General features: G+C 51.2%; 11 protein-coding genes across 11 annotated transcripts; 8 read left to right on the forward strand and 3 right to left on the reverse strand.

Moving 5' to 3' along the window:
* Positions 1–17: 17 nt before the first annotated feature.
* COCMIDRAFT_99749 (uncharacterized protein) lies at positions 18–1,642 on the forward strand (the record flags this gene model as incomplete). Its single annotated transcript, XM_007691464.1, has 2 exons — positions 18–1,471; positions 1,525–1,642. The coding sequence occupies 2 exons, from the start codon at positions 18–20 to the stop codon at positions 1,640–1,642; spliced, it is 1,572 nt and encodes a 523-aa protein (XP_007689654.1).
* A 918-nt stretch (positions 1,643–2,560) lies between these two features.
* Positions 2,561–4,060, forward strand: COCMIDRAFT_99757 (uncharacterized protein; the record flags this gene model as incomplete). The annotated part of the gene is made up of 2 exons (XM_007691465.1): positions 2,561–2,875; positions 2,930–4,060. 2 exons carry the CDS (start codon positions 2,561–2,563, stop codon positions 4,058–4,060), a joined length of 1,446 nt encoding a protein of 481 aa, XP_007689655.1.
* A 1,005-nt stretch (positions 4,061–5,065) lies between these two features.
* COCMIDRAFT_99805 (uncharacterized protein) lies at positions 5,066–7,832 on the reverse strand (the record flags this gene model as incomplete). Its single annotated transcript, XM_007691466.1, has 2 exons — positions 5,066–7,392; positions 7,445–7,832. 2 exons carry the CDS (start codon positions 7,830–7,832, stop codon positions 5,066–5,068), a joined length of 2,715 nt encoding a protein of 904 aa, XP_007689656.1.
* A 352-nt stretch (positions 7,833–8,184) lies between these two features.
* Positions 8,185–8,622, forward strand: COCMIDRAFT_6773 (uncharacterized protein; the record flags this gene model as incomplete). Its single annotated transcript, XM_007691440.1, has 3 exons — positions 8,185–8,320; positions 8,397–8,476; positions 8,536–8,622. The coding sequence occupies 3 exons, from the start codon at positions 8,185–8,187 to the stop codon at positions 8,620–8,622; spliced, it is 303 nt and encodes a 100-aa protein (XP_007689630.1).
* Positions 8,623–8,930: 308 nt separating this feature from the next.
* Positions 8,931–9,562, forward strand: COCMIDRAFT_99797 (uncharacterized protein; the record flags this gene model as incomplete). The annotated part of the gene is made up of 2 exons (XM_007691467.1): positions 8,931–9,276; positions 9,348–9,562. 2 exons carry the CDS (start codon positions 8,931–8,933, stop codon positions 9,560–9,562), a joined length of 561 nt encoding a protein of 186 aa, XP_007689657.1.
* A 260-nt stretch (positions 9,563–9,822) lies between these two features.
* On the forward strand, positions 9,823–10,846 carry COCMIDRAFT_99801 (uncharacterized protein; the record flags this gene model as incomplete). The annotated part of the gene is made up of 2 exons (XM_007691468.1): positions 9,823–10,036; positions 10,089–10,846. 2 exons carry the CDS (start codon positions 9,823–9,825, stop codon positions 10,844–10,846), a joined length of 972 nt encoding a protein of 323 aa, XP_007689658.1.
* Positions 10,847–11,056: 210 nt separating this feature from the next.
* On the reverse strand, positions 11,057–13,095 carry COCMIDRAFT_99779 (uncharacterized protein; the record flags this gene model as incomplete). The annotated part of the gene is made up of 4 exons (XM_007691469.1): positions 11,057–12,378; positions 12,433–12,724; positions 12,772–12,951; positions 13,009–13,095. The coding sequence occupies 4 exons, from the start codon at positions 13,093–13,095 to the stop codon at positions 11,057–11,059; spliced, it is 1,881 nt and encodes a 626-aa protein (XP_007689659.1).
* Positions 13,096–14,402: 1,307 nt separating this feature from the next.
* On the reverse strand, positions 14,403–19,775 carry COCMIDRAFT_6776 (uncharacterized protein; the record flags this gene model as incomplete). Its single annotated transcript, XM_007691441.1, has 3 exons — positions 14,403–15,593; positions 15,642–19,256; positions 19,428–19,775. 3 exons carry the CDS (start codon positions 19,773–19,775, stop codon positions 14,403–14,405), a joined length of 5,154 nt encoding a protein of 1,717 aa, XP_007689631.1.
* A 717-nt stretch (positions 19,776–20,492) lies between these two features.
* Positions 20,493–21,749, forward strand: COCMIDRAFT_6777 (uncharacterized protein; the record flags this gene model as incomplete). Its single annotated transcript, XM_007691442.1, has 2 exons — positions 20,493–21,134; positions 21,186–21,749. 2 exons carry the CDS (start codon positions 20,493–20,495, stop codon positions 21,747–21,749), a joined length of 1,206 nt encoding a protein of 401 aa, XP_007689632.1.
* Positions 21,750–23,232: 1,483 nt separating this feature from the next.
* On the forward strand, positions 23,233–24,160 carry COCMIDRAFT_99789 (uncharacterized protein; the record flags this gene model as incomplete). The annotated part of the gene is made up of 4 exons (XM_007691470.1): positions 23,233–23,281; positions 23,340–23,686; positions 23,742–23,932; positions 23,998–24,160. The coding sequence occupies 4 exons, from the start codon at positions 23,233–23,235 to the stop codon at positions 24,158–24,160; spliced, it is 750 nt and encodes a 249-aa protein (XP_007689660.1).
* A 651-nt stretch (positions 24,161–24,811) lies between these two features.
* COCMIDRAFT_99820 (uncharacterized protein) lies at positions 24,812–25,485 on the forward strand (the record flags this gene model as incomplete). The annotated part of the gene is made up of 2 exons (XM_007691471.1): positions 24,812–24,871; positions 25,006–25,485. The coding sequence occupies 2 exons, from the start codon at positions 24,812–24,814 to the stop codon at positions 25,483–25,485; spliced, it is 540 nt and encodes a 179-aa protein (XP_007689661.1).
* Positions 25,486–27,155: the final 1,670 nt, after the last annotated feature.

A 27,155-nucleotide genomic window follows, 5' to 3' on the forward strand; every position in this document is an offset into this window, starting at 1 on the left:
ACCCCGCCAACGTCATCATGGCGCCTGTCAACGTTGTCCACCTACCCAACGGCCAGAATCTCACAGTAACGCCGGTATTCGGCGGTCTTTTCTTCAAGTCCAGCGACATCCAAACCCATTCGCATTTCCCGCCTGGCTGGACAGTTGTGCTTAATTCGGAAGATGAAGCTGCTGGTGAGGAACAGGAGCAACAGTTGCAGCCGCAGGACGGTGAAGAGGACCTATTTCCTCCGCGTCGTGTGCATCGGTTCAAGCGACCAACACTAACTGGCGACCATCTATATATATCGTCCATCTCGAATCCGAGCAGCAATGAATTCAGGCCCGCTGCGTCGCCGACGCGCCAAATCGCCATGATGCTGTGGGCGACGCTGTACTGGTATTTCCACCAGCCCGAGCCAACGCTGCAGGTCACAAACACATTGTCCAAGAACACGGCCGATGCAGGAAAGCCCAAAGGAGAGTGGCGCATCAACATCAACAGAGAAGGCGTGTTCAAGGGCAGGGTCGTGCTGCCCAAGCTCGAGCGCATGGGTCTTATAGCTACTGAGGATTCAACAGTGGGCTGTGCCCAAGACGAATCATCGCCCGAAGGCTGGTCACGCATGTTTGTTAGCCGGAGAACCTTTTGGCAGTTGGATCCCAGAATCTACCTCTTTACCCTTTCGCCGTTGGCCACACCCTTTCCAACAGCTTCACCGTATCCTTCGCGACCGGCATCACCCGCCGCTGTAGCTGACTCAAAAAAAGAACAGCAGACGGATCAGGTCTCGCAAGGCCTGTGGTCACCCACCGCGCCGGGTCCCTTCCACTCGAGCTCGCACCTACCCACCTACTATCCTCCGCCCCCAGCGCAGTATGTCTTTACGAACAATACCCGCCATCCCATACGTCCGAAGCCACCGCGGCAGGGTGAGGTACTATACACGAGATACATCCCCAGTGTTGGTCAATACCTATCGTTCCGTGTGGCTTCGCTTTCAGCAAAGGCAGTGCGTCACCAAGGCCCTGTGTCTGACCACGTACCTAATCCGCATCGACTGAGTGGCACTGCCGCACCTGACTCTCCGACCTCTGTGGCGAACAACGGCATGTCTGATGTGGAATATCTGCACAAGTGGATGAACGATGCCCGCGTCTCCCACTTTTGGGGTGAAGCAGGCCCTCAGTCGCACCAAGAAGAATTCCTCAAGAATGGCTTGCGGTCAAAAAACTCTTTCCCTGTGATTGGATGCTGGGATGGAAAACCTTTTGGCTACTTTGAGATCTACTGGGTCAAGGAGGATAACCTTGGCAAGTATTTGCCTATGGTCGGTGATTACGATAGGGGCTTTCATTGTTTGGTGGGCGAACAGGAGTTTCGTGGTCCGCATAGGATCAGGATATGGCTAAGCGCACTAGTCCACTACTGTTGGCTTGCGGACAACCGGACTGAAAGAGTCATGCTGGAGCCAAGGGTCGACAACGAAAAGTGAGTATTGCACCAGGGAAGTCGCAGGCGGAGCACGATACTAATGATTATAGGCTCGCGAATTATCTCCAAGAAGCCGGCTTCTACAAGGAGCGCGAGATCAGTCTCCCTCACAAGCAGAGCAACCTTTTCAAGATCAATCGCGACGTGTGGCGAGGGCCAGCACTATGAGCCCGCGGAGACGGGAATAATTGTGGAGTTGGGCAGAGCCGCATGAACGCCCGCTTGGGGAAGAGAATTTTGTGGAGTACCTAAAGCAAAAGGGAGGGGAGATAGCACGGTCCAAGCTATGTTTGCGTACATAGTACTACCGTCGAATACATGCATGTCTATGATACCAATTATTATCCGAACGCCGGCCTGTCACAAATCGCATCGAACAGGACTGGTGCCGATGGATAGCCTAAGCAATCTGGGATTTCTCTCGCCACCTTGTTGGGTTGGTTGCAGGGTGCGCCTTCCATATTTTTTCTTGGCACCCAGGTACCGCCTACCTAAGTATATCTACGCAGTAGAATTTTGCAAATCCCGCACCCCTTCCATCGGTACTGGTTTGACGGATTTTATTTTGGGCAGGTGATGCTGTGGAATCTGATGAAAATCCGTGTATAACAGCATGCGTTGGAGTTCAATAGATTCATTTCGACGCGGTCGGTTGGATAGAGAGGCGTTCCCAATGGTGCAATGCTCAATGTGGGGGTTTTACTAGCGAGATCCAAAAGTTTTTTGAATACACGTGAGATCATCACTCTTGCCCAACATACAGATAGTAGATTCACCGCGATTGGCGCAAGTACACAACAGATAGAATCTGCTTTCCATATCCATGGTGAACGCCACTGCCGATATACCTGCTGCCCTGATTACTAGATTGGGCTTAACGCAAACACTACTACTTAAGTGAGCTCCTACGCAGTTTCAATCCTCACCTCTCACAATCACTTCCTCGCCGAGGTTTGCTTCAGTCTCATATCCTCACTCACTTTCAACACTGGTCCCCTACCTATATCAAGTCCGATCCGATACACTGCTAACCCACACCTGCCAACCGCCAAAAACCTACAACTACTCCACACACATACACACACCATGGCCTCCGGCACCTACACCACGCCTCTGACGGGCCGTTGGAGCTCGTCTGAGATGTCGCACCTCTTCTCCAAGGAGAATCGTCATTCAACTTGGCGCAAACTCTGGCTATACCTTGCAGAGTCTGAGAAAGAGCTCGGCGTCGAGGGCATCACTGATGAAGCATTGACCCAGATGCGAGAGCATTTGACTCTCACCGACAACGACTTTGCTGTCGCTGCTGCTGAGGAGAAGCTGAGAAGGCACGATGTCATGGCCCACGTTCACGCTTTTGGTCAAGTCGCCCCTGCCGCTGCAGGAATCATTCACTACGGAGTAAGTTGATCGCGTTTGTTGCTGCTGAAAACACAAGAGCTGACACAATACAAGGCAACTAGCTGCTATGTGACCGACAATGCTGAGCTTCTGCTGATGCGTGATGCTCTGGATCTTCTCATTCCCAAGCTCGCCAAGGTCATTTCCAACCTCCGTTCCTTTGCCCTGAAGTGGAAGTCCGAGCCTGCACTTGCCTACACGCACCTTCAGCCTGCCCAGCTCATCACTGTCGGCAAGCGCGCTGCTCATTGGGCCCAGGACCTTCTCTTCGATCTCGAGGACCTCGAGCGCGTGCGTGAGCGTCTGCTACTTCGTGGTGCTCAGGGCACTACGGGAACGCAAGCCTCTTTCCTGGAAATCTTCAAGGGAGACGGCGACAAGTGCGATCAACTCAACGAGCTGCTGTGCAAGAAGACTGGATTTCCGTCTTGCTACCCAGTGTCTTCCCAGACGTACACTAGGAAGGTTGATTTGATCGTCGCAAACGCAGTCTGCGGCCTTGGTTCGAGCGCAAAGAAGATCACCGGTGACATCCGTAACCTGGCGAGTTACAAGGAACTCGAGGAACCTTTCGAGTCCACCCAAATCGGCTCATCGGCCATGGCCTACAAGCGCAACCCCATGCGTTCAGAGCGCGTCGCCAGCTTGTCGCGTGCACTCCTGGGAAAGCACGCAGCCTTTGCTCAGACTCACGCGGACCAAGGTTTTGAGCGCACCCTCGATGACTCTGCGGTTCGTCGCATGGATATTCCCGAGATGTTTCTCCTCGCTGATGCGATCCTGCTCTCGCTCGACAATGTCACTTCTGGCCTTGTCGTATACCCCAAGCGCATTGATGCACGCATTCAAGCAGAGCTTCCCTTCATGATTACAGAGTCTATCATCATGCGCCTAGTCGCCAAGGGAGCCTCCCGCCAGGATGCTCACGAAGAGATCCGCGTGCTGTCGCACGAAGCAGGTTACCAGGTGAAGAATGAAGGTCAGGCCAACGATCTTGTCGAGCGCATCCGCAAGACTGAGTTCTTCAAACCCATTTGGGGCGAGCTGGATGAGATGATGGATAGCAAGTTGTATATCGGACGTAGCGAGCGGATTGTTGAGAAGGTGTGTGCTGACCTCGAAAAGCACTTGGCCAAGTACAAGAACTACATCGAGAACACCAAGACTAGTGAATTGCATGTCTGAGGTACATGGGCATGGATGGCATTTGAAACATGATGTCAAGAGAAATGTGTGAAACGGGTCAAATTCGGAAGGCGAGAATGTCTGGTCGGTATCACGATGCGGAATGCATGACGGGAAAAGGGAATTCAATTTTATGAAAAGGCGCATGGTGGAAAAGGAAAGGAAGCTTTATTCAAAGCAGCTCCATAACAAGTGAGCAAAAGTAATGAAACTCATCATGAAAACAACTCTTGTGAATGATGCAACTCCTCACTGTCCACCTACTCTGAAGTCTTTGGTTGTGTAAGAGGAATATCTGGTCAAATTTTAAGTTAGGGTATGGAACAACTTTACTCCTGTTTTAATTGTTTTCATTGGCTGATACGGAAGACTTTCTGAAGTGATGAGATTAAACTTTTTGGAAATTACATAGTTTCGCGGTAGTTAGTCAAGGGATAGATTTCAAAAAAAATCTTCTTCGACACTAATATTAAAATCCTTCCTTCTGTGCTATTGAAATTATGACAAAAGTTATATTGACATTAAATTATCTTACCGTAATTCAGTGTTCGTTACTAGGTTTGGAAGAGAGGAGAGATTCGAGAGCGATTTTTCTTGATGGATATAATTCGTTTTCGTAATGGAGAGCGCGACAAGAAAGTTGGATATTAGAGAGAGAAAAGACGGGGCTGTGTTCTTGATTCCCTAACAACAACAACCCTTGCACCAATGGAATATGTTTCAAAGATAAAAAAAGTAGTAAAGAATGATATACCATGATTCATTAATATGCACGCCTATGCAAACAACTCCATATAAACAAGACCAACCCAATAACTCCTCTCTATGACTTTCCCTTCCCTGTTCCGAAGAGCCTACCGTGAAAGACGAAAAAGTGGTATAGAACGATATACAAATGATAATGAATAAGATGCTCTTTTTCCACAACCCCGACCAAAAACACCCACGAAATGTATATATGCACAGAGAAAAGAAGTCATCGAGTAGGAACAGGAACAAATAACCCTAGTACTTTCGCCCCCTTCGACGCGGTAAGCCCGATTCCATACCAGTAGATGTGGGTGTCGCAATACCAGAATGAGCAACCATGACTTTCGGGGCCTGAATACCCTTTTTTGGTGTGGCGTCTGTTAAGCCTGCGGCGCGGATCGAGTTTTCTTTCTCGATCGAGCTGGTCATTTGTGGTAAGACGACTTTTTTGGGTGCAGCAAGGCGGCTTTTGCGCTGTGTGGGGAGTGATGAGGATGATACGCCAACGGGTACTACGTCTAGAGATGGCAGTTTAGTTTCGGATACGCTTGAGGAAACGCTGCTGTCGATAGAGGTGGGTGCGACAGGCATCTTCTTTGCCTTGGCCACTTTTAGCTTGGGTATTTGCGGGTGTTTTTGCTGTGTCGCCTTGTCCTGGCTCGCCTCCTTTTCTTCTTGAACTGCTTCCGGAAGGAGAGACGTTGGAACGGTCAAACCCTTTGCTGGAGTGCCGTTGGCGGTACCTAGGCCCCTGACTCTCCGGATCTTTGGTGTAGAAGTCTTGCTTGTCTTTTCCTTCTTTTTCTTCTTTGGCTCCGACCCAGTGTCTGAGAAGCTTAACTCGTCTGGGGTAGCTAGCGATTCTGCTTCGGCTAGGGCATTGGCAATAGTGTCCGGGTTCTCTTGGTAGTATGCTAGCTGCTCATCCCAACGTACGTTCTTGCCGACGACAATTTCCTTTGGAGTATCGTCAATTGGTGGTTGGGTCATTGCATCCATTTGAGCCTTCATCAAACGAACAGTAACACCGAATGCGCCTTGCTTATTCTTACGTGTGTTTGCGCGGGTCAAGTCCGCCAGGACCTTTGCATCGTCCTTCTTCAGGACAACCACTTCGTTTCCGTCATTGCGGCGGATGGCAATCTTGGGCGCTGGGGCCGGTCCGGTTGACGCTGGCGCAGGTAGGCGCGACTTCTTGGCTCTTGATGAGCGTCTCGTAGTCTTTTCGTTTGTTTCGTCTGCGTCTTCTGGCACTGTTGGGACTGGTGTAGGTGATGGTAGGGCCTCGCTAGGTGCGCTCAGTGTGGGCGCTTGCGAAAAATCAAGGGTCAAATCGATGTTGTGTTTGGCTGGCGAGTTGGGGTCTTTCTCTTCAAGGGCCTTTCTGGGAGAGGCTAGAGCATGACGGACGGCATCTGAATCGCGACGATTCTGCAACGACTCCCTTCGGTGTGTGGTGATGGCAGCCTTTTCGGCTTTGCTGGCGGCTGCACGGTTGAGAAAGTCTTTTAGCATAGCCGTGTCATCGTCGAAAGCAACCGTTACAGTGGTATCTTCGAAATTAGATGCTAGGCGAGGTGGAGGCGAATGAAGTTTTCGAGGCGTAGGTGAGGCAGGTTTCGATGTACTCAACGAGAGTGCCAAGCCATCTGTAATGTCTTCTGTAGGCGCCTCATCCATGGCATCGTCCTCGGATGTTACAGAATCGCTGTCAGTGGCGGCTTCATCGGCAGTAGGACTGGCCTCATCGTCCATGGTGTCGTCTTCGGAGTCATCTTCAGCGACCTGATGAGCTTGTACTTGTTCGGACAAGGAACCATCGCCTTGTGTAACCGTAGAAGAGGTTTCCCGTATTGTTTTCCGATAGTCCCTTAGGATATCCAGCTGTAGGGAGGCTTCAGTGAATTCTTCTTCCGGATCGTGTTCTTCCAAGAGGCTCGGTGTGTCTTCCTCCTCTATGTCGTCCTCTGGGCTCTCTGTTTCTGACTCGATTGGTAATGCTGCCTCGGGATTATCCTCTGTCTTAGACTGGTCTTCTTCGTGTGATGGTGGAGGTGACGAAGACTTGGTCTCATTGGTTGGTAAGGCGGGGTACTGAATCTCAGTGAGAGACTCAGGCATCTGGTCTATGGTATGTGGATCTTGTCCTTGTAGCTCAATCTTGTCGACATTGGTCTTCTCCTCGGGCTGCTCCACAATGTCTTCCATGGCTGCTTCCGACTCCTCCTCAATGGCTTGAATCTGTGGCAGCTCGGGGTAAGAAACTTTGGCAGGAGAACGGAACAGATTGGCAAGTGTTGTATCCTCAGCAGACCGAGCATCGGTGTCTTGTTCCATGTCTTGGTGCCCATCCAGGCTCTCGCGGTCGAGAAGGTCGTCTGTGGTAGCTGCGTCCAAGTTAAATGTAGAAGCAGGCGTCCTATGCGCGCCTGCTGGGCTTGCGACTGCGTCTTCTTCGCCTTGCATGGTCTCATCTGGCTCGTTGAGGCTGACACTGTCGCCTTCTGTCAAGTCGTAGCTGTGGTCGTCTCCCTCGTCGTCGCCGGTTGCTTCGTTATCAGCAAAAGGAGTGGCTCGCTTTCCTGAAAGCGCGTCAGTAGATTGTAGATAGCCATACGCTGGTGAAAAGCCTACTCGGCAACACGCTCTTCCTGCGGTCCCAGCGCGTGGCCTTGAAGGCGCGCTTCTTTGCATTAGGCCTGGTAGAGGTCTTCTCCATGGCCTTGGGGCTAATGTGCTGACGCCTCTTGACGGGTCTCGAGAGCGCATCTTGCTCCTCGTCATCAGCATCGTCCTGGAAGGTATTGTCGACACGCGATCTTAGGTTGAACCTCCGCCAGATCTTCTTCTCCTTTCCCTGGCCAATGCGCTTGACTTCTTGCTTGCGCTCCCAGCCACGAGGGATTTTTGCAACAGGAAGGGTGCTGGGATCGAAAAGGGCGGCATCGGCATCGTTCCAGGTGGTGTTGAATAGTGTTGTTTTGGCAGTCGGTGTGGCGCGTTTGCGCGGTGAGGGGGCCATGACGTCGATAGGGGAAAAGAATGCTACACGGATAGAAGATTCAGGGACGCGCAAACATGAGGGCTGAAGTCATGAGGGCCGTTAGTATCGTCGCATAGGGTTGGTGTTGTGTGGGTGCTGTATGTGTGTGTGTAAGTATGCGCTGTCTGTATGTATGTAAACAAAGGCTAAGATACGGCGCTAACATGCAAAGCAGGGATGACGACGGGGCAGCTCCGCACACGCCAAGTAAAGGCCATGCCCGCTGCGGGAAACTTTTGACCCGCCCATGATTAACGACGACGACGACGACAGCGACGACGACAATATCTGATCGTAATCCATCCACGTCCCGGACGACTCTACAGCCATCATGGTCCCAAAACCTCAAGGAAGTGCCGTGCAGTCGGCCACGCATCGCCCTCTCCCACCGCTTCCCAAGCTCCGCGTCCGACGACCAAACAAGCCAGAGGTGAACCCATGCCTCGGCGCAATGTCCTCGGTTCTGGGTATGTTTTCGCTGGAGGATTATATAAGTCGGAAATGTAGTGTTGGAATTGGCGCAGGCTGACATGTCTGTGCTAGGATGCTGGGCTTCATCGGGTTATAGCATGCAAGCATGCGCACAGCTTGAACAGAAATTGCGCCAGTGCATGGATGCTCCAGTATGTGCACTCGCCTCTCTACATGCTGGTGTATATGTGGTTTCTAACGGATACTCCAGCGAGATCCCAACCAAAAGAAGAACAACATCAACTACCACCTCTCGAGAATGTACCCCAAGATTGTTGGCCCTCACAAGCGCAACTAGACGGCCAGCGTCGCATTCTCTTTGTACATTACTCATACCCACGCCACGGCAGTCGCACGAAACAGCATCATGGAGGAGTTTTATCGCTTTTGGATCATCGCTTGGCGTTATGGGGACGAATGCTGTAGATAGGTCGTGCTAAGGAAGAGTCGGACGTTTGCATATGTTGAGTCTTGAGACCAATCTCTACTTGGAACCCTGAGCCATAATCACGTGCTGAGTACGCGCGGAACTGTGAAGCAAGGGAAAGGCGAGGCGAGGCCAAGCCATTCACGCAACCAGCCTCATGAGGCTGGTTGCTTGGTCTCATGTGGCATAATACGAAAACTAGGCCAGTGCGACTAAACTCCAAGGTCCGCCCTTTGCGCACGACCATTTGTGGCTTTGTTTGTTCTGTCTTGGGCCAGCGCTTACCTTCTACCACGACTCGTCACTCAAGACCCTCCAAGAGCGCCCGTCTTGCGAATCGTCGTGTATTGGTCAAGGCCATACAACTACTTCCCACACATTCTCCCACGTACAGAGCTCCTCTTTGTCTGCCTCAGCCCCTCACTTGCATGTCGATGCCCAGTAAGGCGTGCTACAAATTACCTCCAGCCATCCGGGAATTATTGCAACAGCGCTTCTCTTCGTCATTTTGCATGAATATGCTGTGTTCCGTTCGCTCAACATGCCCACTTTAGCTATATTTACGTCCTGTTGATCTGCGCCACATGCACGCTCAGGCCCACCCACTCTACACCATCACCACCACCACCAACTCTACCAGTGCGTAATCCTACGCTTGTCCCGATCCGGTACAAATATACAAACTACTCGTTTCATCAGTGGTCAACTACTCTGTCGTCTAGTCCAAGACGAGATAGCCGAGGTGTGCTTGGGAAGAGTGTTAGGAATGCCTTGCATGCTCATACTGACGCTTACCCCCATGCTACCGTGACATTTGCTCATGATCGCACCACGATGCCGCTTTCGATTGGACCGCCAGGGACATGAACCGATTTCTATAGGCAGGCGAAGCTCTGGAGCTACCCTGGCCGCAGCATATGTTGCTGGGATATTCTTCCTCGCTCTCATTGCGCTCAGCCGCCGCACGCTCTCCGCCATATCGCTTACTTATGTACCCTCTATCTTACTGCCTTTGCCTCGTCATTTCGATGTCGCCTTGAGAGAAGAGCCCCCCAAGCACATGGAAACACAATGACGGCTGTTCTTTTTACCCTCGCCTTTCTGGCGCCAGCAATCGCAAATGCAGCCGCACTATCAAAAGCAACACCAGAGCCTACACATTTCGTCTCTTCAGTGGATATATGGGGTCCTGCGCCAACAGCAGCAGCACAACTGCCCTTGTCTATATTCAAACGGCAGACCAGTGGAAGCGACTACACATGCGGCTTCGTCTCCGGATCGCCAGGTCAGTCTTCCTTGCCTACTCGAAGCTACCAACTTACTCAGTTCGAAAAAAGACAGCCCGATAACATGCGCAAACCCAACCCAGAAATGCGCAACAAACACCTACTTCGGCATCCACGGCTGCTGCGACCCAGCGTCAAACGCCCCCTGCACACTCCCCACATCCTGCATCGCATCCACCGACATGACCGCCTCATGCACAGACACCGCCTGCTCATCCGACGAGGCAATCGTAAAATGCACAACCAGCACCGCTCAAAAATGCTACCAGTGGCACTTCATCTACGATAACATGGTGATGACACAGCATGGTTGCGCCGAAACAGCTTTTACCAGCACTGCATATCGCTCCACAGGTATGAGCATATTATTATCGAGTAATACGGAAACGGGGAAAAGAGAGACAGTTACCGCGACTGTGACTACGAAGGAAGTTGTTTCCAGCAGTCCTAGTCTTCCTGCTGTGACGGAAGATAAAGATACAACGACTTCCGAGGAAGGAAAAAATAGTCTAGGAGCAGTGATAGGCGGTACAGTCAGTGCTTGCGTCTTCGTTTGTTTCCTTGCTTTTGTGGGTTTTCTGGCGTGGAGGCGGCGGAGGAACTTGAAAGGGCGGAATGCGCAATCCTACAAGCAACAGCAGTCAATGATAGAGTATCATGCTGTTTTGTATGGAGATGATAACAAGGCTTGGGATCAGCAGCATGGGGTGGTGGCGTGTGAGAGGGTGATTTGCATGGGAGATGGCGTGGGTGTTATCGAGATGGATGGGACACAGAGACCTGTTGAAGCGCCGACGGGAGAGAAGTGAAAACAATCCGAATCATATTCTGCTATTTCCAAATCAGAGGTGTACATAGTATCACGATTTCCAATCTAAGCTACTGCTCTCGTGACAATATATGACATTTGATGCTTTCTCGTGGATCATGAATCCTAGGTACTACCGTAAAGATCCACTAAATCCCTATTATAAAAGCAACAAAAGTACACCCATCATGCCCATCTACTCTTCCTCCACTTACCACATCAAATCAACCTGCTCCATCCCAATATAGTCACCAACATTCCCCTCACCCACCGCACTACGCTCCTCCTCATTCTCTACAGGCACTACACTCACTGGCTGACAATCCTCAAGCGAATAATGCTGATCAGGCTTGAACCAACACTTTCTCTGCCCCGTCGGCCTGGGGCCCTTGCAATCCTCCTTTTGACACAAGTGTCCAAAGATACAATGCTCCCTCCTACACCCACTTTTCCTGGGACACGGAGTGCGCTTCACAACGTACTCGAGTACGCGCCTGACTTGTGCGTCGAGCTCGCTATGGTCAAACTTGCAGTCATAACTTGTGCAACTGCCCTCGAGATGAAACGCGTTGCATGGTTTGGCCTTGTGGAAATGCGTGTTGTACACCTTCCAGTCCTGTGCGGAGGGCTGGGGGTAGTGTGGGTCGAGGCGCTGGAGATTCTTGTTCACGGGAACGAAACCTGGTACGAACTCTTTGGGAAGGACGGATGAGACTTCACTTCGATCACCCAAGAGCGCTTGGGGTGCTGGAGAGGCTTGAGATGTTTCTGCAGGACCCTGTGCCCAGGACGATTCTGAGAGAGCGTGTAGTGTTGGGCTTAGAAGTGGCCTGGAGTCCTGGCCACTATCGCCACCATTGACACTACCGGTCAGACTGCCAGGACCGTGTAGGAAGTTGCATTTTCCACCAGCGCGACAAAATCCCTTTTGGAAGTGTCTGCACACGTTTTTCTTCTTAGCCGCCCCAGTTGGCATGCTTTGCGGTGCTTGGTCGCGTGGGGATGGACTGTCCCATCGGGCAGGCTCGGGCTCGGGCTCCACAAAGTCGTTCGATTCTTCAGGCGATGAGTCGCCAAACGCAGACTCTGTTGCGCTCACCGGACCGTTACGTCTCCATGAACTCCCATGGGAAGGTTGTGGTCCATTTGTCAGTGCAGGAGATAAGGGACCGGATGCAGACTCTGCTACGCTCACAGAGTCGTTTCGTCTCCATGACTCTTTATGTAGAGCCGCTAATCCAGGTTTCAGTATGGGTTGTTGCAATGGCGCTTTTTGTTTGGGCGGAGTGGGCGTTGCCGGTTTATTGGCCGGTGGTGCAGAGGATACTCCAGACCAGCTAAAGACGGTGGGAAACTGGGTCACCTCCAAATTGAATTGATGAAATTCCGGGTGCCATTTGCTGCCTTGTATGAGCGTGACTTTGTCGCGTGCACCATTGTAGGATACGAGTAGAGACTGATAAGCCGGGTCGTTACAGGCCGCGAACAGAATGTGACTACAGGCCGCATCTTCGGATGCAAACTTGAACTGGTCTGCAGAATGTTGGTTATTATCTTATATGTATCTTGGTAAGCCAGTAACTATACCTCTGATTTTGATCCTGGTACCCTCTTCATCCAAGGTATCAATGAAGTCGAAGAGACTAAGGGCACGTGTGAAACCGGCAGTGAAGGACGCTAGAGATCGCTTCTCCATGCCAGTCAGCTTTAGCCTTGCGAGCTGCTTGGACAAGTTGGTGAGATCGGCGTAAATGTGTACAATTACGCGTCTGGGCACAGTCTGTGATATGCTTTGTATGTACTTTTCTATAGCATCATTGAGCTTGCGAGCAGCACGCATGCCGCCTTCTTCCTTATCGCGGATGAGCTCTTCATTGAACTGTGCAGAGTCAGACAAGTCTTTTCATGCAAAGCTGGAAAACTCACAATGTAGTCGTTTCCATCGACTAGTACAAGGACATAGGAATCAAGCGGCTTTTTTGCTGCATTTACAGTAGGCGTTCCCAATGTAAATGGCTTTGAAATAGTGTTGGTTATCATGTCCTCGTAGGCTTTCTTAAGTACTTTGTACTCGTTGAGCAATTGACGATACTCGGCGAGAAGGTTCTAAGTGGGGGATTAGTGGAGTATGGGGAAAGTAAGCGCATGTCGATATTCTCCTACATCTAAATCAATCCGTCTTTCCTGATCACGTTCCTTGAACTGCTCCAAACGCGCGCCAAGCGAGTCGATTTTCTTTTCTGGCAGCATGGCGGCTGTGGTGCAACGTTACTATCGGCTTACGGCTGCAGATCTACTTCGGTCAGACAGCAGGCCGATGAGTTGATGGGGTGATGAATAAGAAATCCAGATCAATTGGAACTAGTACAGCCTCATAATCAACCACGCTATGGATATTTTATATGTGGAGCGGAGTGTGTCGGCGTACCTGTTAGCTGACGTAGGTGGGCATTCTGCGTGGCCTGTGCAGCAATTTAGCGGTCCTTATCGCCGTCATGTGACAGAGAGGAACCAAGCTCGCTCTTTCACTCATTTCATTTCAACCCATGCTCAAGGCAGCAAGAAGAGCAGGAAGAGCATGAAGGAGTTGAAATGTTCAAAGCGCTAGGTGTAATATTGGGATCTTTCAATCACGATTATGATATAATCAGCATATTATAAATGATAAAAACAGGATTAAGCTCACTTATCAATGCAGAGTGAGCTTTAACAACAGCCTCAGCTTATTAACGGTATGGGCAAAGGTATAAAGAAATTATCTCTACGCTCTTACCAGAACCAACCACGAGCGTGAAATTCAAAACAAAGCAAATAAACAGCACTGTCATGTCCGTTCTCACATGTCGACGTGTCAAGACATGGCCACGTGACATGCAAAGTGTGCAAAAAATAAAAAAAGTCACAAAACAAAAACATACGACAGCGGGGATTCGCTAGTGGTCACCCACCTAACTACTAATCCGCCGGTAAACTGCTTGTATAGGGCAGATCGGACGGGATGCCTAATTCTCAGTTTCCAATGGTCGTATGTACTTTGCTATCAAAATTAACATGAATAAGTTCGCATGTCGCACGTATTTGCGGTCATGGGTCAAGTGCCCATGGGCGGGCTCACGTGACGCTATCGATAAACCTAGCCTGGCACTGCCGCGTGGAACAGAAGTCCGCACACCATTCAGAGGCAGTTATTTTCAAGGCTAGAGAATGTACCAGCGAAATGATACTTTTTGTGGGTGCATAGCGCTAGACATATAAAGGCGTGGATGCAGCGTTCGTTTCTCGCAAGCATATAAGAGAGAATCACGGATATCAAGGACTGTATTGTCACTGCTCTCCTCCTCCTCCTCCACCAGCTTCTGCAGTCATAATCTCCGACCCGAAGCTAATCACCGAGTCTAGCTCATGCATGAATGATCTCTTGAATACATGTAAAATACACAGTAACTCCTACCCCTGCTGCCTCGGTAGTAAATTCAATACCACTATTCCCTGGAGAGAATATCCGGATTACAGTTCCCTCCCCTGCCCAATGACCACAATACCCAGAGACTATGCACTCAACCACTGCCCAAGAAACCTCTTAGGGCAGATTCGACTTGCTGGTCGTTGTAACCCTGACCATGCATCTGCTGAATCATCTGCTGCTGTGCGTGCGTACCCTGGCCTTGACCAACACCGTCCCTATGACCCATTTGTGCACCTGGCGGTTCCGGCAAGCCGTGACTAGGCGGAACATTCGAACCATACCCGTTAGTAGTGTTGAGTAGCTGAGGATAGGCGTGGTTTGGCACATGCACTGAGCCAGGGTATCCAGGCGGTGGAATGGGATTAGCCTTGGCGAGAGCTGCCTTTTCTTTATCCCTCTTCTTCTGCTGCACAAGAGTACCCTTGACGCCACGTAGATACTTGACTGCTGCATCTACAAGCTCTTTGTCTTCTGGCGAGCTCTTGAGAGCCTCCAGCATTTCACGAACTTGGGTTTCGGATTTGATGTGCGGACATGTACGGGAGTATCCATAGTGCGCTAGACCGCACAAGCCACAGTGTTCGACACCTGCGACTTTGAACTCACAAGCACCCTGTGGATGGTTTTTCAAACAAGCTGGGCAGGAATATTGGCTGTAGGTACCATATGCCAATGCAAGCGGATTCCGGATCGGTAGTTGTACACGCTGGAACGGTTTGACTGCTGTCCTGTTAGTTTTTGATACTTTTGGCGCCTTTCGAGATGGGTCTGGGGAAGTATAGGCCATGGCGGACGGATCTTGGAAGCTCAAGGCACCAGTAGATGAAGAGGGGAAATGACCTGGTTGTGTACTGCTGCCAGGCTTTCTGTACTCATCGAAAGAAACCTTGAAGCCGCCTCGCGGTGGTACGATGGCCATGGACGTAGACGGCGGAAGAAGGGAGACACCGGGAAATCTTGGGGGTTGACTAGAAAAAACACTGGACACACCTGCGCCGTTCTGCTTGTATAGCGACGAGCTGGCAGTATTTTTTGTACTTTGAAGACGATCATCGCCGAGCTCTCGAGCAACGTTGGCATCTTCATTATCCGAACCAGGCTCGCTCTCGTCCTCAGACTCGGCTTGGAAGTCGGTGTCACTTTCAGAATCTCTTTTGACCTTACGCTTCTTCTTCGACTTCTTGATAGGGGAGGGCGGATGAGCGAGGTTATCTTCGAAATGATCTTCTCCAGCGACAGATGTATTGTCAGCATCTTTCATCTCAGCAGTGTAATCAACATTCTGTATCAAGTCAGTTTCTGCCAACACGAGTAACAAAGCATGACATACGGTTTTAGCCCGCCGACCCCTACCCATGGCCTCAGCCCGCGCGAGTGCTTCAGCGGCCGCTGCAGCTTGCCTCTCCTTCAGAATCCTGTCCCAAACTCCCGGATCTGGGGCCACCTCTTCATCGGCCATATCAAAGTCGTCCTGCAATGTGCCTTTCTCATTCACCCAAATGCGCGCAAATCCGAATTGTGACTCGGCAGAATCATCCTCGCTCGTCTGCGTCTTCTCAATCTGGCTACGATCCAGCAGCTTTTCAATTGAGGCGTCGTCATAACGAATGTCGTGGTCTGCATCATCGTCTTTGAAGAGTTCTGCTGCACCGTATTTGAGTATCGACTCAACATCCTCATCTTCCGGGTCTTCCCTGTCGAGATCTTGAACGACCACCTTATCCAAAGCCATCTTCTTCTTTCCCATTTGCATAATCTTCTCTTCAACTGAGGCTCGGGTTGCTAGCTGAAGGCAAAGGACCTTATTCTTTTGACCAATGCGATGAGCTCGGGCAATAGCCTGGAGATCCTGGTGTGGGTTCCAATCTGGATCCAGGATAATAACAGTGTCGGCAGTTGCAAGGTTGATGCCAACACCACCTGCACGAGTGGAGAGTAAAAAGGCAAAGAGAGGTGAGTTGGGGGCGTTAAACTGATCAATGCGCTTCTGCTTTTCGAGCGAACCCATTGTCCCGTCCAGTCGCTGGTATGCAAGCTGCATGCCATCCAGGAAGTCTTCAATGATGTTGAGCATGTCGAGAAACTGACTGAAAATGAGTACTCGGTGGCCACGCTCCTTGAGTTTTGGTAACAGTAGTTCCAGAAGACCGAGCTTGGCAGAGGCTTCGACTAGGTTGCGATGGGATACAGCAGCAACATCGGTTCGCTCCTCAATCTCGCGGCTGTAGACAAATGGATGGCAGAGACATTTGCGCAGTTGCATGAGGATGTTACCAAGATTGCTGCGCTCTCGGGGGTTAAGTTGCCTGTCAGTAGTAAAGAGTGCCTTGAGAAGCTCAGGGCTCTTCGACAAGATCGACTTGTACACTTGCTTTTGTAGGTGGCTCATGGATATTGGAAGAATGATCTGACCCAGGGGCGGCAGGAAGGTCAACACCTTTGCTTTGGTCCGACGAAGGATAAAGGGACGGATGCGGTTGTGTAGCTCCCTGATCTTCTCCGCGTTCATATCTGCATACTCCTCCTCGAGCTCAGCAGCATCAATGGTATCGTCCAGGAACTGCAACAGATTGAAGAGCTCTCTGGCATTGTTTTGAAGCGGTGTACCGGTCAGTAGCAGTCGAAAAGGCACACGTACTGCTGTGAGAGCAGAGTACAGCTGGCTCTTGTCGTTCTTCAAACGCTGGCCCTCATCAACAATGAGGCCTACCCAATTCACGCTCCTAAAGAACCTCCTGCAACTGTGGTCGGCGGCCGCTTCATACGATGTCACGACAATGTGGCATCGTAGGTCCTTGGCATTGTTGGGATACATCTCGTACTTGTAGGCCATTTCACGAGCTTTAGCTGAGCCAAAGTATGCAACGACGCGGAGAGACGGTGCCCATTGCTTGATTTCCCGTCGCCAATTGGCACAAGTGGAGTTTGGTACAACAATCAGAAAAGGAAAGCAGCTATGTTCCTGGGCGAGTGTTGCCATGAAAGCAATGACTTGAATCGTCTTTCCAAGACCCATCTCGTCGGCAAGAATGGCATTCTTTTGATCGTACCATTTGTAGTAGAGCCAGTTGAGCCCCTCCAATTGGTACTTCATCAGTTCTCCACCCACAAGACTGTCAGGCTGCTTTTCTCTCTCCAAAGTGGCAAACGGTGTGCTACGCACTTTGTCGAGGCGTGCCTTGAGGGCACTTTGTTTCGGGCACTTCACATAACGGCCCGCGACCCAATCGTTGTATGCAGTGACAAAGTCCAGCCATCTATCACCATCTTCCGGCGTTGGGACGCTCTCCCATACGGCGTCTTCGTATCCGAGACCTTTGTACTTGATAAGAGCCTGATCCACCTCTTTAATGCGAGCCTTGTCAATTTCCTCGCTACGGATCTCCACATAGCTAGTGTATCTGATGTCAAGGACGATGTCGATGCGGAGGTACTCCTCAGGAATGGCGTCTTCAGTGTGCATTTTGGGGCCTTCTTCACGTTTGAAGAAAGCTTTTCGCTGGATTCCGGCGGTAACACCCCAGGTCCAGGCTCCAGAGTGCCATGCTGCTTGAAAGTAAGATTTGTTCTCCCATTTGATAAGATACTGCTTGTCGTCTTCGCAGATTCGCTCGCAAGGTATGCCCAGTCTATATGACTCGACATCCGACGGTCGCCAGGCGACGATTGCACCGACTTTACGGTCGTTGGTCTCGTCGCACTCTTTACAGAGCCACTTTCTAGAGTATTCGCGAAACCGCTCGTCCGCTAGCTCTTCGTCATCACGGTTGGCGTCCATTGCATATGGAGATATAGGTGGCAGGTGATGATAATGCCATGCTCGAGAGCATTTAGTGCATCGAAAGAGGACATTGTTTGCGTTGTTGATCAATTCAGAACGAACGTCAACTACCGGATCGTATCCGTTATTCTCTTCGCGTTCCTTCATCTCTTGTTGAGTTGTTTTACGACTTCTGAAAGGATGACATGAGGCACCGGATACTGCGCAGTCCTGACACCGGGATAGGTCTGGGGCAGTCGCATCCTTCATCTTGTAGAAGCCGATACATCGCTTGCACTGCAACACAAAGTCCTCGTCGCCAATCTTTGTGACAAGATGATCACGAGTAGATCGATTGCCAAGGCAGTTCTTGTGGTACGCAAATGAACACCCTTGGCAGTAAATCAAAGGTGCAACGTTGGGTCCATCAAAGCACACTTCGCAGCCTTCTGCGTGGCGCCCGCGAAAGGGGTGACTTCGGGGAAGTTTTGCGAACACCTCGCGGACGACTGACACCTTCTGGGCAGCAACTTTTGGCTCTGAATCCGATCGATATATGTCATCCATGCCCGCTTCCTGCATATTGTTCGTTGCTCGTGTTGCTCGATCAGACTGCCGTTGGCCTACACGAGGGACCTTTTCTGGATAAGTAGTGCGCAAGGACCGTCGTTTGCGCTTCCGACCAGCGCCCAAATCAGAAAGGAGAATGTCAGAAGCGCTCGAGTTGTCAGTGTCGTCGTCTTCATCATAGCCCTGCACTTGTAGTGGTTTTCTCGATGAACGGCGTGTGGGCTCTTGTGCGCCTTTGCGCTTTCGGCCTCTCGGTTTTCTACCGGAAACGCCAGAGTCCTCGTCGTCTGTGGATAGTGCAACCAGGCCGCTGCTCAACGAGTGAGCTCTGGAGGATCTCTGCGAGCGAGCGCTGCGCTTCAGTGTCCGTACGCGACCATGTCGCTGTGTGCGCGAGGCCGTTGCGGGCCCATCTTGGTCGTCGTCTTCCGAGGAAGAAATGGGAATCGTTGAAATATCTACAAAGTCCTTGTTTGTGACTTTTGAAAATCTAGCCCGGAGCTTCATGTCGTCGTCGTCGTCAGCGCTCGATGTCATACCGGAATTGTCGTGCAACTCAAATGCATGCAGTGCTTCTGAGCCCCCAGGTAGTTGGAGAAGCTCTTCGAAAGAGAGCTGAGTTTACTTAGTAAGATACTGAGAGTTATGTGTGGAAAGGTGGAAAGGTGGAAAGGCGAGCAAGAAAGGATAGTGGCAGTAGGAGTCAGACCGCTCCTATGTATTGTGAAAGGCATTTCTACTGCCTTTACCTGTGAAAGGGTGATTCTCAATTGACATCAAACTCACCTGCTCAATGCCATTTCCAGACAACTTGACTTGGTAGGCTATTTCTCCCAGTTTGCCTGAGATCTCCCGAACAACGCGTTCAACTTCCTCGCTTGGTTCAAAGTATGTATATTCTGCTCTATTGATCCTGACTGGTGGTATGCGCACACATTGCAGTCTACGTCTCACTGGGTTTTTCTGGACGTGTATAGCAGATTTATCGTCAGATGACGAAGCGGCTAGAGGGGGTGGGACAGCTCCCGAAGGCTGCCTTGCAGGCTCCATTGGTGTAGGAGTGGGCATGGACTTGGGGGCAGTCCTTTTCTTGAAAGCGGCCATGAGCGCCGCGCTATCTTCATCACTACTCATGATGGTGTACAAGCGGCCACACGGGGTTAATACTTTGCGGTGCGGTTATTGTAGAGTAATTCACCGGCGCGGATCGCACCATGTACGCATTGAAGAGTGGGGGTGAGAGCGTCGGACGGCTGAACCAAACGAGTGTGTAGGCAGATAGCCGATGGGGTTAACTCTCAGCGAACGCGAAGCGCGCAGCCGCGGGCACGTGATGACGCGTCCGCGCTAAGAGTTAGTGCAAACGCCTAGCTTGGCGGGGTGCAACTTTTTTGACTTTGCGATAATTGGATCTAGGAATACTGCAATACAAAATTGCCAATTCCACGGCCGCAAAAGCCTGTATTTCTTGTTATGACATACCCTTTTTTCAATGGTAGCTCGCTATTTCGGACGCAGCAAATAATTCTGCCACGGACTTTTTGTCGCTACAAATCCATCACTGCTGCTATTGAGAGGGGTAGATCAGGCGGCCCGGATCGACCCTTTAGACCGCGCTCACGAGCTTTCCAGGACAACGAGGATGAACAGCCACTGAAGGCTCGTTATGAGGCGAGGTTTGAACGATTTAGCTCTCCACGTGACAGTGGTTCCGGGAGATTTCAAGAAGACCGACCCAGGACTCGTACATCTTATCCACGCACCAGGGATCATGTGACACTCGACAAAGGGCGTGCTCGAGATGGAGCAAATGGACGTTTTTCTGAATCACCGTTCTCTTATCGGTCCGACATGAGAGGAGCACTAAGGGAGCGATTTGGTAGAGACCAGTTTGCGCATACTCGAAATGTAGCAGATGGCCATTCATCTGAACCGCAGTTTTCTCGTCGCCAAGACACAAGAACAGCACCAGGGGATCGATTTGGTGGAGGGCAATCTAGTGAGGCGGCTGGGACAAAGAGCAGGACAGAGGTTCAAAGGAAATCGGTGCAGGGACCAGAATCACTTCCCTACACGACTGCCGCTTCAGAGTTCATCTATGGCCACTCAAGTGTCCTCGCTGCAATCAAAGCAAACCGGCGTAAATTCTATAAGCTCTATGTACACTCTCGGGGTGCGAGCAGAGATGGGCTAATGTCTCAGATCCGAGCCCACAAGCTTTTCCCAATCACGGAAGAAGTAGGAGACGAGTATCTGCGTGCAATGGACAAGGCTAGCAGTGGGCGCCCGCACAATGGCGTAATCCTAGAGTCATCCCCACTTCCTGTTCTGCCCATTACAGAACTCAAGATGGGATCCCTTCAAGATGAAAGCTTCAGCGTAGCGCTTGGCAGTCAGAGCACTGAAGATGTACTTGTCAATGGCAAGCAGGAGCTATACACATACAGGTCGGGCGGCTGGAGACATCCACTAGTGCTATACGTGGATGGAGTAGTAAGTGGGCATTGGTCGTTGAAGAGAGAGAGTGGAAACTAACCAGATCAGGTTGACGAAGGCAATCTCGGGGCCATTGCACGGTCGGCCTATGTGTTAGGCGCAGATGCCATTGTGACCCCGACGCACCACACGGCAAACTGGAGCCACATTGCGGTCAAGGCCTCGGCAGGGGCCGCTGAAGCGATGGCGCTGTTCAAGGTTGGAGAACCCACAGATTTCCTGGGTAGAAGCTCTAGAGCAGGCTGGCGAATATACGCGAGCGATGCAGTGCCGCGCACTCTAACTAGTAGTATGTCAAGTGCCGAAGCCACTGATATGGAGTGTGGCGGGGTTGTATACACCATGGCTCGAAGCACCAAACGGCTGCCCTCGGGCCACAGCCCTGTAGCAGAGCATCCTACGATAGTGATGATGGGGGCTGAGGGTACGGGGTTGAGGGCTAGCCTGTTGAATCTGGCGCATTATAAAGTGGGTATTCGGCATGGTCGCGGGGTCAACGAGGTTGGTGTGGACAGTCTGAACGTTAGTGTTGCAGCCTCCATCCTCTGCTACGAGATGCTGCAGAGGCCAAAGGCGCCACCGAAGCGCGATGCAGAAGAGGCTCTCTTCTAGATGCCTTCTGTAGCCATGAATTGAGACGCCAGCGGGTTGTAGCACGCATGTTTTGTCCATCAGGGTCTCAACTAATGTTGTGATCGGGGGTCATCAAGTAGGGGGGACGTTGGTGTGGGAATGCTTGGCGGACGAGTAAGGAAGGCGCGGCCGTCGGCGAGATGCATGGTTATCAATACATACGATATGCGCTGACTGCGACATGGCCCAATACGCGAGGCGAGGCTCGCTTACAGCAGCAGGGCAATATGGATGGGCTGGCGAGGGCGCAAGAGACGAGGCATGATTGGAATCGGAGAGGTTGAGCAGCAACGGCCTTGGCCAGCGAGATTCACGAGGGCACTCAACAAGCGCGAGGCCATGATCAACACAGCGCCCGCCCCACCGGTTTACCGGTGCTGGGTGTGTGCGTGTGTGTGCGTGTGTGTATGCAGACATGGTCATCGGTGGACATGTCTGGACGTGTGACCAAGTTTCTTATCTCTGAGGGCCAAACTGGGCCCAGGTGCAACCCATTAACCACACCAGGAGTGGTGTGCAAAGTTTTTTGCAGGGCCGTACACAGCAAGTGAAGCTGGCAAGGCAACGGGCAGTGCTAAGGGCTGAGGGTGCATCGGCGATCGGAGCATTCAGCATCGAGTTTGACACCGCCATTTGACAATGCGATGGTTGCAGCATGTCACCGCGGAGGACATTCCTGTATGCGCGACAGGGGCGGGGGGAGGGACAAGATGGCCTGTGGTGGAATACTAGGCGAGCAGAGTAGAGCAGAGTAGGGCAGAGTAGAGCAGGCTGGTTGGCTGGTTGGTGGTGCACCCATGGCGTGACTGGGGCCATGAGCGGCAGGCGATGGTGGTACTGTATATGTACATGTATGGTGGTGTAAGTGGTGTAGTTGCATATATTAGCGTACATACATGGTAAGTAGTAGTAGTATAGTGTGTGTGAGTGCATGTGCATGTGTATGCAATCGAGTTAGTTGGGCCTTTGCATATGTTTCTTTTCTTTTGTTGCGCCGCGTCGGGGGTGGAGCGGGGCAGGACAGGACAGGACAGGACAGGACAAGGCAGGGCAGGCCGAATGGCGTCCCCCTGTCGTCATGGCAAGAATCAATCGTGGTGCTAGCGCGACAACGACAAAAGCCCTGCTCTGATCACTCATGGCTCGTTTCAACCCTCCATGACCGGTGCCGTCATCATCATCATTATGCTGTGCTTCGCCCTCGTCCTCCTCTAGGCCCCCGGCTTCATCCGTCCTCTGCGCCTTCCCCCCCGCATCCTCTGCACGCGCCGTACCCACGCCACTACCACGCTTGCAACCCTTTTGCTTTGGTCTCTTGTCTGCGCTTTTTATCTAGCAGTACTTCAAATCGCGCACTCCCACTCCCACTCCCACTCCCGCCTGCCCTTAAGGCCCCCGCTGCGAGCCCTCAACGCCACACCCTCCCTCGACTCGTCGACTCCTCGACACATCCACGCCCACCATGACGCGAAGGACAGTCTACGCCGCCGGCCTCGTCCTCACCTTGGCCTGTATGCACCATACACCCCATCTTGAAATGCGCTTGTCAAGATACTAACATGTCGCTAGGCACCATCATGACCATTGCCAGTATCTCGATGCCGCGCTGGGTCAGTTACAGCCCCAACGGCGAGCGCGAATACTCCTATGGCCTCCACACTCGCTGCTCTGCCATCACAGGCACCTGTGTTTCCTTTCCCAAGTCGAGCGACTGCACAAAAGATCCCTCCTTTTGCAACATGTGGCGCACGGTTGGCTTCCTGACCTCCTTCGGTGTTGTCGTTGAGCTTTGCGCCATCGTCGCTTTTGTCGTCATCATTTCTGGTGGTGTCCAGCGCAGGGCCGCTGGCTGGCAAGTTGCTGTCGGTGTCTTGTCCTTTAGCGCCCTCGTCCAGTGCGCTGGCATGGCTATAGTGGTATGTTTCTTTTTGCCTCAAGACGCTAAACCCACCATCTAACAATACTTGCCAGGCTTTCCTCTTTGACCATGACGATCGATTCTGGAACGGCTGGCATCTCGATCTCTCCTGGTCTCTGTGCACTGCCAGCTGGACCATTCTCATCCTGACATCCATTGGCATTGCCGCTTCCGCCTTTTACCTGCCTGCCGAGGGCGACTACGAACTTATTCCCGAAGACTACTACGGTCCTCCAGACGATCGGTGAGCGCTCTCGCTTCCCATGGCTATAACATGTGCGCATGTGGACTGTTTTAATTGTGGGCTAGGCTTCTTTCGCGCATTTCGGCTTGGGACAACGGTTTCAAGGGCCCAGACTCCGGAATGCAGTATAGCTATCAGCGGGATCAGGATAGCATGAGTGACGTTGTCAGCATCGCCGCCAGTAGCATTGCTGCGAGCCATAGACGGGAAAGTGATGTTAGGAAATAAACAAGCAGATGCAGCACGAGGACCGCGGTACACCTACAAGCGACGCATACCATGATCCGCGATATACGTAATGTGGTCGGAACCGGTGTTTGGGGGATGGAGGCATCTTTTTTTACCTTTTGGCGTCAATTTGACAGCATGGCGGAATTCTGTGGCGTGGATTGTTATTGATTTCGACGATACCCCTGCCATCCACTGGTGGTTGGGCAGTGTAACTTTTGGCTGAAGTTGATGTAATTACCCAGAATTCGAGAATTGAGGCAATACCAACTGATTTCCCAGTGGTGGTTGCCAGTGACCATGATTAACCCGGCCCCCCCAAAAAAAAGCCACCAATACACAATGCAGGTATCGTTTAATTAATAAATCGAGCATTGACGAGTAAGTAGATGCATGCGCGAGGTGAACGCACATATGTACATACATATTAATTTTGCGGGGATGGAACTACTTTAGCGCCACCATAGGGCTGGCCTTAGCGAAGTGGTCGCACATCTCCAATTCGCGACAACGACGGCGTCGTCTAACTCAATAATCGCGTAACGGAATGTAAGAAACTGCCCTGTACCTACTTGAAATTAGGCACTCCCATTTATGATTTGAACTAACAATTGCGTCAGAATTTCATAAAAATCCACAATTTCGCACACAATGGCCGACCAAAAGGCATTGAAGTACTACCCTGCCGAGGAGGAGGCGCAGATGAAGAAGGTATGTGGAATTTCTTGCAGGCGAAATCGCGGAACTTGGCGTGATGAGCGCGAAGAGGAGACAGGAGAAAACAGCCAAGTGAACTATAAACAGAGGCGCGCAAAACTACATAGACTAACACCATCTGACTACAGGCGCGCAAAACCGCACACCCGACCAAATACCGCGACTCGCTCGCCCCTGGAACCGTCTTGATCCTCCTCTCGGGCCGCTTCCGCGGTAAGCGCGTCGTGCTTCTGCGCCAACTCGAGCAGGGCGTCCTCCTCATCACCGGTCCCTTCAAATCCAACGGCGTCCCTCTGCGCCGCGTAAACCACCGCTACGTCATTGCTACCTCGACCGTCGTCGACATCTCCGCCGTAGACACCGAAGTCGTTTTGCGCGTATCCAAGGACGAGTACTGGGCGCGTGAGAAGAAGGATGAGGATGAGTTCTTCAAGGAGGGCAGTGAGACGCCTGCCAAGAAGGAAGTTGATCCCCAGCGGATTGAGGATCAGAAGGCTGTGGATAAGAGTATCATGGCTAGCATCAAGAAGACACCGGATCTTGAGGCTTACCTGAGCGCAAGTTTCAGCCTCCGGGGCAACGAGAGGCCGCATGAGATGGTTTTTTAAAGGGGAGGTGAAGGGATTGTAATGAGACGACGAGTGTATGTGGTCCTGGGACATGAATATGAAAAAAAAAAAGGGAAAAGTTAAGGTTTGCGTTTCGCCTGAGAAAAGAGTATATTCGATTTGAAAGCCGGGAATATGGAGGAAAAAGTTACTATGAGGATGTAGGGCACAACTGAATGCCTTGTTCGACTGCAAGCAGTGGCAAAAAGGCACGGTTTCATATGTATATGAGATACCCACGAAATGAAAACACATGAATACAGACACAGCAACAGTACACTGTACATGGTCTCGACATCAGCTGCCAAGAATCGGGTGTTTACTAAACTGACCGACTCTCACTTCCAAAATGAAGGCCAGTGCCAGTTGTGCAGCGTAGCCATTCTTTCAGTCGATGAATCGTCCCCTACCGATAATGGATGCTACAGAGACTGAGTAACGTTCAATCGACAGTTCAAAATTGCTTGGATCGAGGAAAAAGTCACGGATCAGAAGTGCCGGTTCGACCGCTTGAAAATCACGATAGTTTCGAGTTGCTTGGGTACCGACCGCGGTATACTAAGTTATTTTATGTCACCCTCTTTTACACCAGACTTAAGCAACAATGATTCATGGAAAGAAATCTACCACCGGCCTCCTACGCAATCTCCACCTATCCCCATATTCCAAATTTGTCAGGCTAGTCTCGGCCGCATCTATCGCGTCACCCATGACAACAAATCTCGGGCGACTTGAGAAGGTATCTGACCGATCGCTTCTCCAGCAGGTCCGATGAAACCCACGTATCGCCCAGAATGATACACGGCGAACGTCCAATCCCCAGCATCAACATTGGGGAATCAATAGGGGCGGCTAGTATCAAATTTGCATCATTCCCATTTTACGGAAGTCAAATTGAACATTCAGTTTTTTAACCCCCCTTTAAAAAAAAGGTTGGGGTTTAACTCCTAGCTATATATTACATCAGAGACATCCAGAACCAAATGGTTCCACAGTCAAGTATAACCTCCGCATGTCAGATATGCACAGGAGGACCGATTCCAGCTTCCGCGTCGCGAGGTAACTGAGGAGGAGATTTGAGGAAAGAATGTGGGGGGGGGGGCTTTGGCGGGATGGGTTGCGGGGAATTGATGCTTGAACATGAGTCGGCGCACCTACTAAGTACTTACTGGACGTACTCGCCGCTATAAGAACACAATAGCAGCGCCCCATGCAACGATATACTCGAGACCTACGTGGTTCCTAAAATTTTGGAGTTTATGTGTGTGTGTGTGTGCTCTACATGTTACTTTGTATGTGTTGGAGGGAAAGCACGGATGAGCGTGTCAATACAGTGTTTGATAATGTGATTGGGTTTAAGCTCATGTAAGATCACATGGACAGCCTGGCAAGATGATTGTCAGCTTACCGATACTACTTCTACTAGCCAAGTCGTGCTCGGTACCTCTTCAAAGTCCGATCAACTAGACTCTGAATCGTTTATGAGTGGAAATATATTAGCTATGGTATTTAGTGGCCTTTTAGCATCGTAGGTGTCTAGCCTGTCGCATGCGTTACTACTTACTGTCAATCAAGATACGCCACTCACTGTGTCGAGCCACTCCTTGTAAACCCAAATAGCATCATATTTATTTCAATCGTAATGTATATTGACCGTGACATATTCCCTG

Source organism: Bipolaris oryzae, assembly GCF_000523455.1.
Source record: "Bipolaris oryzae ATCC 44560 unplaced genomic scaffold scaffold_100, whole genome shotgun sequence".
In the NCBI taxonomy this organism is placed as follows: domain Eukaryota; kingdom Fungi; phylum Ascomycota; class Dothideomycetes; order Pleosporales; family Pleosporaceae; genus Bipolaris; species Bipolaris oryzae.